General features: G+C 44.7%; 1 protein-coding gene across 1 annotated transcript in view; it reads right to left on the bottom strand.

Moving 5' to 3' along the window:
* Nucleotides 1-9,915, bottom strand: part of LOC308300980 (uncharacterized protein) — a gene marked incomplete at both ends in the record, with an annotated part of 24,253 nt that extends 14,338 nt beyond the window's left edge. The window contains 3 exons of the mRNA XM_080744876.1: nucleotides 431-600; nucleotides 1,973-2,095; nucleotides 9,643-9,915. Coding sequence (XP_080601002.1) covers nucleotides 431-600; nucleotides 1,973-2,095; nucleotides 9,643-9,915 — 566 coding nt within the window. The remainder of the gene's footprint in view (nucleotides 1-430; nucleotides 601-1,972; nucleotides 2,096-9,642) is intronic.
* Between the last annotated feature and the right edge of the window lie 1,069 nt (nucleotides 9,916-10,984).

A 10,984-nucleotide genomic window follows, 5' to 3' on the forward strand; every position in this document is an offset into this window, starting at 1 on the left:
CACAGTTAAACTGCCCTGGCTACAAACTGCATTAACTACGTTTTTGGACACACTGGTTCATTTGTGTATCCCAATGGTCAAATTAACATGATTTTGGGGGATAAACAATTACCGCAAGACCAACTGAAACACTTTTAAAACCTTTTATCCATTAAATAATTTGCACTTTGACTTTGCACTTTGATTTTGACTGGGCAGTGAAACCTCTTATCTGAGGATCTTGCTCTACGGCAGTGGTTCTCAAAGTGGATTCCAGGGACTCTGTGGGTTCCTTTAGGGGTGGTCTAAATTGACTGACTCTGACCAGCGTACAAATGGAACCAAATGAACCCGTTAGGGTACGCTGTCAGAGTTAAGAGGAGACCTTGAAATGTAAAAGTTTGAGAAACACTGCTTTACGGTGTTTGTGTTGCAATGGGGTTTTCCTCACCGGTGGACAATGCTGTGCTTGTGGAGGTGGTCCACGGCGGAGAGGATCTGTCGTGTGTAGCGCCTCACCTCCCTCTCCTCCAGCCTCTTCTTGTCACAGATCCTGTCCATCAGGTCCCCGCCCGCACACAGCTCCATGGCCATGTAGTAACTGTTCTCTGTCTCCAGGGTCTGGCACCACACACACACAACACACGCACACACACACCCGCATGCACACACAGACACATTAACTCAAAAAGCCCACAATAGAGTAGCATACTGTATCTACGAGCTCAGCTATTTTCAGTGCGTGACACGAGTGTCCAACTAAGAATGAGTTAAAAGAACTCCCTAAATCTAACCTCTAAATGCCTATTCTGGATATAATTGTTCTAATTGTAAACCAACTAGAAGTTTGCGTCTAGCGCACACACACACACACACACACACACACACACACACACACCCCCCTCTGTTGTAATTCGATACTCTACTCTGCTCAGCTCCTCTCCCCCCTCCCTCTGTAACTTGATACCCTGATGATCATTTCAGCACTGGCCAGAATGTTCAGAATACTATGTCAGGACTGGCTGCTCTGCGTGAGGCGAAAGGCGAGATGTTGTTAAATTGAAATAAATGCCGTTCAAAGAGTGGCATGTTTAAAATGTGGACAGTTGTAAATTTTCACGCTTGTTCGATGTGGTGGCTATGTTTGTGAGAGGTGTAGCGAGACAATGGAGCTAAACATTCAGGTTCTAAATTGCGACCACTTTGTGTTTGCTCAATTGTATGTATTAGATTGTAAGGTTTTACCCATACAACTATTCTTCTTGTGAGGACCAGGACAATATCTTCACAATGTATGTTTCTCAATTATACTATAGGCTACTTGTGAGGAAATGTGGACTCACAAATATAATAACTACCCCACACAGACATACACATTACACACACCTGTCAAGGTACTGGTGTGTGTCTCTATGACAGACTAGTCTCTCAAGCCAGACTGTTGGCTCACACAATGTTCACACATTGTCCCTCACACAGCTGAAGAGCAGAAATGATTCGGGGGTAAAGTGGACGCCCCGCCTCCCCCCAATTCCGCTTCGTCTTTGAAATCATGAAAATTTGACCTATAAAGTAAATTAAAATAAAATAATTATAAAAATAAATATTACTTTACTTGAGAAAAAAAAGCATTGTAAAGTAGGGTATAAGTACCTTATGTTCTGTTTTGCTTTGAAAAAAGAAAAGACTAATGTACTTACGAATATTGTAACCTTGTTTGAAAGGGTGTCATGGTGGCATGACACTTAAATAAAATAATTCATTCATTCATTCATTCATATAAATAAATATTTTCTTGAACAGAAATGACAGCTTCTATTCTCACCTTTCAAGAGGCGTAGTTATGAATTCTATGAAGCATTCCGAGACTGTTGAATAGCTGTCTGGCTACGTGTGGTGTGTGTGTGTGTGTGTGTGTGTGTGTGTGTGTGTGTGTGTGTGTGTGTGTGTGTGCGTGTGCGTGTGTGCGTGTGTGTGTGTGTGTTGCTCCTACCTCCAGTAGGACCACTATATGAGGATGTCGGACCATCTGGTGTATTCGAGGTTCTCTCTTCATGTTCTTCAGGACATAAGAGTCCTGGCGAGCTTTCTTCTTATCGATCACTTTTATCGCCACCTTATAACACACACGCACACGCACACACACACACACACACACACACACACACACACACACACACACAGTTAAGTGTATGGCCGTTGTTTTGGACGTAAACCAAATAGTTTCCCCAGAGATCATTTTCAATCCACAATTTCAAATGCACAACAAACACAACAATAATATTACTTAATATTTGTTCCTACTGTGCTGACATGAATGGAATCCAGTGGTTTCCTAAACAAAGCCCCCCAAAAATAAAATAAGGAAAAATAAAAACTACAAAAATAAATCGTATGTTTTGGGAAATGTCTGCAGTAATCTCAATTATACTGTGACTCATAATCAATGGACTAAACATGGTAGACCACCAGAATGGTTGCTAAGTAACTTTAACCCATTGGCGATTATATCAATTTAACATGCTGCCTCCAATTATGCCAGGATATAAACATTCCTTTTGTTGAAATAAACACTACAATCAATCATTTGGGTCTTGCAAGGACTTTCCAGCTTATGGCAGATCATTGTGTTCACAGCGGTGTTCACACACGGAAGATAAAAATCCAATCTGTACAGCGTTGGAATGTCTGCTTTGTAAAAGGGGGTTTATTACTTGTAAGCTAAATCAACCGTTCTTTACAGTATGTTAATGGCTTCACGTGTAGAACTGGTTTCAATGTAGCTCGTCTCAGATAACTTAGATAAGAGATAATGAAAGGAAAAGACGCTAGATTGACAGTGGAATAATAGAGCACTTAAAACAAGATTGAGATTGACTTGCCATATGAAAGGAATCAATTTACCAGCAACCTCATATGATCACTTCATATCCTATTAACATCTGTTGTCCGACGTGATGTCAAGTCTGTGCCTTTTGTGATGTTGATATCTGCCTGTTACTGACACTGTTGAGTTGAGCTCACCCACCCAGGGGCGTAGCCGCGTAGGCAGGATTTACCAACTGGCTAGGCCTGGCACAATGTGGGTGGGCACAGATGCGAGCTTGTACATCGGCTATTTTAGAATAGCGAACATTTAAATATTTACAGGGACACAATACAGTCATTCGTCATCATGGAAGTGGACTTCCAGCAATATGGAGACATTTTAATTTTAGAAAATGCTTCATAATTGACTGAGCTATGATCAAATCAAACTGTGGTGTCTTTCTTTGCTTCCTAGATAGCCGTGCATCGCCGCAAATGTTTTAGTTCTTTTTGGGTGGGCACAAAAACGAAATAGGTGGGCCTAGGCCTATGCAGGCCCACACTTGGCTACACTTTGTTGACCTAAAAATAAATAGAATTGTTTGTAAAAATCATCTTTGTTGTATTTTCCCACCGTCATATCTGTATGTCATACATTATTATTTTTCCTTTTCATTTCTATAAATCAAGGCTTCATAATAACAGGTGTGTAAGATAAAACAACCCCTAGCGTCCCTATTCTGGGCACATCATAATATTAGGCACATTTTTGCATAAAATAGCCAAGCATTTGCTGAAAATAGCAGATTGGCTATTTTCACAGAGGAGATTTGGTGTAGAGGAGAAAATAGGAGGGGAACAAGTATACAGACCCCTGGGGGACCTTGGTCAATGAAGTGGTTAAACATGTCAAGGCATGCACACTTTGTTACTGGTCACACGTGTGTGACTGTGTGACCACATGGGCCAGTGGTTCTCAACCCTTTTCATGTCTAATTCATATTTATTTGGTTTTAAAAAATCGAAACTATTCTAAATGTTTGCGTTGCATCACGATGCTTTGCAAACTTGTTGTAGATCAGTTATATTCAAACCACCCAAGGATAAAATAGGGTTCAACTGGTTGAATTGTTCCTCATTTTGCTGGGTATTCCCTGTTTGAGGGACAGCCGCTGCTCGGGTCGTCCACGTCAAGACTATGTGGAAACAGTAACACAGTTGAATTTCTATTTGAAATGTTCTCATTGAAAATCATTCCTTATAAGGCCTGTAAGAGTATATTTACAGGTATATATGTACCATGTGACCACGTCCAAGTAAAATCCTGAGCGTTAACTCTGAGAGGATCCATTTTTACACTCATTCTTTATTACCTTTTTACCACTTTTTCTCCGCAATTTAAAATGCCAATGAATTCCTCCCCACACACATTTCTGCTGTTGTATCCTCTACTGGCTCACCTACCAGTGAGGAGCCCACTGGGAGCACACAGCGCCTCCATCCTACTCCTCCCACCCAACGCTCCCTGCTGACAATAACTCCCCAGACCGTAGGTCGAAGTACATACAGGGATAAATACCACCCTCCTCTCCTCTCCTCTCCTCTCCTCTCCCATCTCTGCCCTGCCCCGCCTGGCTTCCCTCCCCAGAACATGGGCCTATAGAGGGTATGCGCGGGACATCATCATCATACCAGGGAGTTATGCGGGAACGCCTACTGAGTGGCAAAAAACGACTTTCTGGTCTTGACAGCCCATACACCAAACAGAAAAGTCCTATCTGATTGCATTAAACAATGTTAAACTCACTTTGCCACTCACTTTGCCACTCGATGTGCCACTCGAATTGCCATTCACTTTATGCATGCGCATACCCTCTATTGTGTTGGTATATAGTCAGAAAGCTCGTCAAAGACGGATGCAACGCAATGGATTCGAACACCATAGAGTGGTTCTCAACCTGTGGTACATGTACCACTGGTGGTACATGGGTCCCCCTCTGGTGGTAGTCAGAGGAGTTTCCCAAAAATAAGAAAAAAGACGAGTGAGATATTTACATTATAGCCTACTACAGGTATTCTTCTGACCAAGCAATTGGTTCAAATAAGCTCTCTATCATGCTGAAATGAGCATGACAGCACACCCAGCTGTTAATAGAAGGTTTGAGAACGGATTAATCAAATATCATCAGTTTGCACGGGAAGTTCACAAATGTAGTAGCTAAATCTGTCCGATGACCCGGTCGTCACATTATTGGCTTAGAAATGCAACGAAAACAAACAAAAATCTCCATGAATTCAAGGAATAAGTTTGCCTCCTGTGTTAACTGTGCATAGCTGAATAGGATGGGGTAGCTCTACGCACCTGTATTTTAACATCTCCATTCAGAAACATTGCCATTCAGAAGATTGACTTCCATTATTCTAAATGGAGGTGTCACGTAAACGTCCCACTAAGCAATTTGGGGGTTAAAACGCGTTCAAATCACGTCTTCGCCGTAACCGGACGTCTAGCTAGATCCGGTCTGTGACGAGTTTAAATTTTAAAGTTTTTTCAACGGCTATGCATAGACTAGACATTGTATCACCGTCATATAAACGGCTACATTTCACCGTTAGCGGCCGCCGAAAGTAGTGAAAATGAAGGCAGCCAGCAGGGTTTAAAATCACTATTCCTTGGTTCTGAGAGCTGTATGCTTCCTGAACCACCGCAGCTGATCGTATATGTATTGCATTCTTGCACTGTTATTATTTGACGCAGGGAGTCGACGGGGTTCGAACTCGGGAACTTCTGTCAATGAGACCTTTGCGCTACCACTGGACCACGGCAACAGCTTATAATTTGTATGTGTTCTAGCAGCTATTAGTAGTTGACATATCGCCTCCCGCTGTTCGTTTTAGATCGGTGCATTTTGTTGGACAACACAAACTAACTTTATATTGATGCATAGCTATAAAACGATTTTATTTAATCATTATCGTATGGGGGTGGGGATGTGGCCGGGGAGACATGCAGTCTTGTGTGTTTGTGTGTCTGCCCCCCAGTTATTATGGTGGTACTTGGAGAGACACATATTTTCTGAGGTAAGAAGGTTCTGGCGTAAGAAGGTTGGTGAGAACCACTATATAGACTCTGCGATGGTGGGCAAGTACTTCACCACTGCACCACCACCGAGTGCCATATTTGTACTCTACTTAAATTAACACTGAGCATTGTATCCTGTGTGCACACACAGAGGTTCAAGGGTTAAGAGGAACAAACAGCCACAGAGGTGAGCTTGCAGTCATCGTCATGGCTACGGGGTCAGGTACAGAGAAGCTGGGGTCAGACAGGCAGTGATCCATGAATCGCACGCACGCACGCACGCACGCACGCACGCACACACGCACACACACACACACACACACACACACACACACACACACACACACACACACACACACACACACACACACACACACACACACTTGGGTTTCACTTCAAAGTCAGCTACATTTGACACTAGAAGAAACGTTAATAAAGTGGGTGTTTCCCCTGGTGAAAAGTCCAAAAAATGAGGCCATTTCTACTACTAATCCCTAAAGCAAAAATATGTTTCCATGGAGCAATGAAACCATACCCTCGTGAAACAAAGACATATGCAACAGGGTGTGTGTGTACAGGATAATAACAGGCCTTTCCATACTTCAGAACTGTGTGTATGATTATCATTTACAGGTGTACGTGTTACAAATCATATGTTTAGACACACGTACCACACCTTTCCTCAACTCAGCTCACCCCTGCTCTGTCAACCACACACATGTAGGATCCACTTTACTTCAGAATAAATGGATAATATAACGTCCCAAACAATAACAACTTAAAGCCATACTGTGTAAGATGCCCAACTAGTGGTCATTAGCCCTATAGCAAACCGCGGTCGCGTCCGCGTCTTTCGGACGTTTTTCGTACCTTCAGACCCCCGCGTCTGCCTCCACCTCGCTGAGATCTATCTTTTAAGGGGTCCCTTGTTCCTGTGCGTTCAGTAATTCCAGAGATACGGACTCCTTCACCCTGCCTGGTAGGCGAAATTACCTAGAGAAGGGATGGTACAAACGGGCGACAACAAATATGGCTGCCATAGCGACCCCACTTCAAGATGCGCTGTGATTGGCCGGCAGTTGTATAACCCTCGCTGTGATTGGCCGGTAGTGTGATGACGCAATTTTGGCGCGAGATCCGGTCCACGGCAAGGATCTCAGTTTACATACAGAGAAGGCTTTACAGGCTGAAATTCACGGCGCGGATCTTCTAAAACTTTTGTGATTTAATAGTTAGGAGAATTTTAAGATTTGTTTTATAAAAAAAGTTACATAGTACAACTTTAAATCCTCCTTACAGCTGTAAAGGGACAGGGACAAACACAAACACAGTCGGTAGATTTAGCAACCCAGTCGGTGGATTTAGCGACCCAGTCGGTAGATTTAGCAACCCCAGTCGGTAGATTTAGCAACCCAGTCGGTGGATTTAGCGACCCAGTCGGTAGATTTAGCAACCCAGTCGGTGGATTTAGCGACCCAGTCGGTAGATTTAGCGACCCAGTCGGTAGATTTAGCAACCCAGTCGGTGGATTTAGGGACCCAGTCGGTGAAAACTACCGACCAGGTTGCAACCCAGTTGTAGGTCGCTAAATGATCTCGCTCCTACTGACATCCCCATCGAGCAACTTTCTGAATTACAGGTGCGTTTGTTTGTTTTTACACTCCTCAATCTTAAATGAACATTGAGGACTTTACTAATATCGTCGTAGTCGGGTGGAAACCTTGTATGTCCAAAACCGTTTGTTTTGTATTTATCATTTTAAAAACTAGAAGCTCGGCCGCCCGAGCGTCTAGTCGGCGCCCTGGCCAACTCGGGAACAATGTAAATAGGGGATGAATGCCCCGCCCTTTAATGCAAACCCCATTATACCTGTTGTCATAGGATCTGTTTTGACCATCTGTTTGTGTGTGTCCATTTATGCCCATATATGGGGATATCTGTCTGTCTACGTCCATTTTATATCCATATATGGAGATCTCTGTAGGACCCGTTTTGACCATCTGTTTGCCTGTGTCCATTTATGCCCATATATGGAGTTATCTGTCTGTCTGCATCCATTTCATGCCCATATATGGAGATCTCTGTATCTGTTTGTCTGTGTCCCTTTATGCCCATTATGGAGATCTCTGTATCTGTCTGTGCCTCCGACTGTGTTGCAGACACAGTGCTGGTTCACCCTTTAATGCAAACCCCATTATACCTGTTGTCATAGGACCCGTTTTGACCATCTGTTTGCCTGTGTCCATTTATGCCCATATATGGAGATATATGTATCTGTCTTTTTACGTCCATTTTATGCCCATATATGGAGATCTTTGACCATCTGTTTGCCTGTGTCCATTTATGCTCATATAAGGAGATATCTGTATCTGTCTGTCTGCATCCATTTTATGCCCATAAATGGAGATCTATGCAGACACAGTGCCGGTTCCGGAAAACCCTGATGTCAGACATCAGAATCCGAACCTTTCGTGCTGGTTCCAGAAAATCGCGTATCGGATCGGGCCGAGGCCGGGCACTGCACTACCTGCTGCGTCGGGGAACGCGCGTGCCGAATTTGAAATAGGGAATGAATGCCCCACCCTTTATTGCAAACCCCATTATACCTGTTGTCATAAGAGCCGTTTTGACCACATTTTTGCCTGTGTCCTTTTATGCCCATATAGGAACATCAGAATACGTAACCATGTCATTTTTTGTTGACTCATGTGGCGTACGTGATGTCAGAGCCTTTTATGAAGTGATGTCACAATGAGTCAGCGCTTGCGCCGATTTCCTCCGGAACAGCCTGATGTCAACCCCGCATAAGGAGATTCCGAACGTTTCGCGCCGGTTCGGGAAAACCGCGCGTCGGGTCGAGTCGAGACCCGGCACTGCACTCCGTGCCGCGGCGGGGAACGCGCGTGCCGAATCTGAAGCCGGTGGGACGAACGGTTCTCGAGATACGCGGATTACAGACACACAGACACACACGCAGAGACTTCTCGCATTTATAGATAGATGATCTAAACTAGTGAAAACAGCCGATCTACAAGCACTTGTAGATCAGCTGTTTTCACTACTTTTGTGCAATGGCCTTGTCTGATAAAGCAGGGCTTTACTTTGCGAAAAAACGTACAAATTTGAAACTTGGAGAAACGAGGTTTCTGCCCGACAGTGATGATATACAGCTCCTCTAAACTGTGATGAAATCACATACAAGTATACAACAGGTTCTCCAACAATGAGCCACATATCTCTGTTGTGACAGTCAACCCTGGGGACATTTTCCTTACCTTTTCACTAGAACACAAAAAGGTGAATAGACAGAAAGAATAAAGGAATTAATACACCTAAAAATGTAATCCCTCAATCCTATTGCTTTACAGATTTGAGGGTTTACTTCACTTCTCTTAACAAGACACACTGTGATGGAACACTAAAGCTTGAACTAAGTCCCTATATCTTGTCCCTGTCCTCTCTAGATGTGAAAATAAAGCCTTGTCCCCGTCATTATCAGATGCTCATACGCAGGGGACAAGTGACCTGAGATTAGTTAGCCACATCTGACCTTGCTTTGCAATCTTCAAATCATAATCATAATCCCCTGCTGATATTACCTTACGAAATGTACGGTCGAAAAAGGAACTGAGAGAAGGTGAAGTTCAGCCTCATTCAAAGGTTGTTTGAGTCCACTTGCATGTGAGCTATACTAAACCCGTGAAGTACTCTCTCTTGAGCTCTTTATCAGAGAAATCCACACCACAGATGGCACAAGTCCAAAGGTACCTCACCTTCTCCCCCGTGCCGATGTGCAGCCCCTCCATCACCTTGGCGAAGGAGCCCTTGTTGATCATCTTGCCCACCAGGTAGGACCCCACCCGCTTGGAGTGGGGGAAGCTCCGGAGCATCTCCCGGGGGACCTTCAGGCCGGGGAGAGGCGGCCGCTCACCGGCCGGCCCCGAGGCTTCCCTCTGGGGCACGCCGTGCTCTCCCACTCCCCCACCTGCTTCCGCCACCATGCCCTCCTCCTCCTCCGGAGCCGGCTTCACTGCAGCAGCTGGCATCCTGAGTGGCGGCAGGCGGGCCGGGGCTCCATGCGAGCGGCGCCGCGGGGGGGAGAGTCACGCAGCGAGTGTAGCCCGTGCGCCGCAGGTGACTCGAGGACAGTTCGGCACGCATGCAACAGCAACGCGGGGGGGCTGCGGCGGCGTGCCGACAGACATGCACTCACTGTCCCTCAGCAGGGCTTAGCAGCCGCGAACGCAGACAGACACGCAGGTCCTATCCCGGCACAGCCTGGAGGAGGCTGGTGAGACAGAGGCAGGAGGATGAGAGGAAGTCTGCAGCAGGTGTCTGCGGATCACACAGATGTCGCTCCACAGGCAGGCTGAGTATATTCCTCATTCCAGATGGGTAGAGAAAAGACTCCTCTTTTCTTATTATTCTTTCCGTCTGTCAGGTGTGTCCCTATTTAGACACACTAATGTCTCTGTGTGTGTATCTCTTTCTCTCTCTCTCTCTCTCTCTCTCTCTCTCTCTCTCTCTCTGTGGAACAGAGCAATACTCAATGGTGACTCCACACTCTCTCTGTAGTGGTTAGTGGATGATTAACCGGTGTGCTCCTATAGGTCAGCGCTAGTGATGAGGAGGATACCCTACACCGTAATTACCCCCACCACCACCTTGTACACGCACACATGCACATTGCACACGCACACAAAGTTACACAGTAACTATTCAACCACCCCCACACTGGCAGCATTCGTTCATTCATTCATTCATTCATTCATTCATTCATTCGTTTTAATTTACTTTTTCTTACTTACTTATTTGGCACGTTCAGTTTAATGTTTCTCATGTCTGAAACAAACAAGAACAGAAAAAACAATCAAACAGATAAATAAGACGAAATAACATGACAATATCAACTTGTAGAAAGGAATTCCACATAATTATGATGTAAATCTAATTGTAAGACGTGTAGATGATGTCCCAGCATCCAGCACCTGTTCAAAACACAGCCAGCTCCACCTAATGGCTAAAACACAACAATGAAAGAAACCTGGATAGGCAGTACATTCCTGAGGGTTAATGTGACTAGTGTGACCAAATGGACCTGTATGGGTTTGTTGG

The sequence above is a fragment of the Nannobrachium achirus genome (assembly GCF_963921795.1).
Source record: "Nannobrachium achirus genome assembly, chromosome: 16".
Taxonomy (NCBI): Eukaryota; Metazoa; Chordata; class Actinopteri; order Myctophiformes; family Myctophidae; genus Nannobrachium; species Nannobrachium achirus.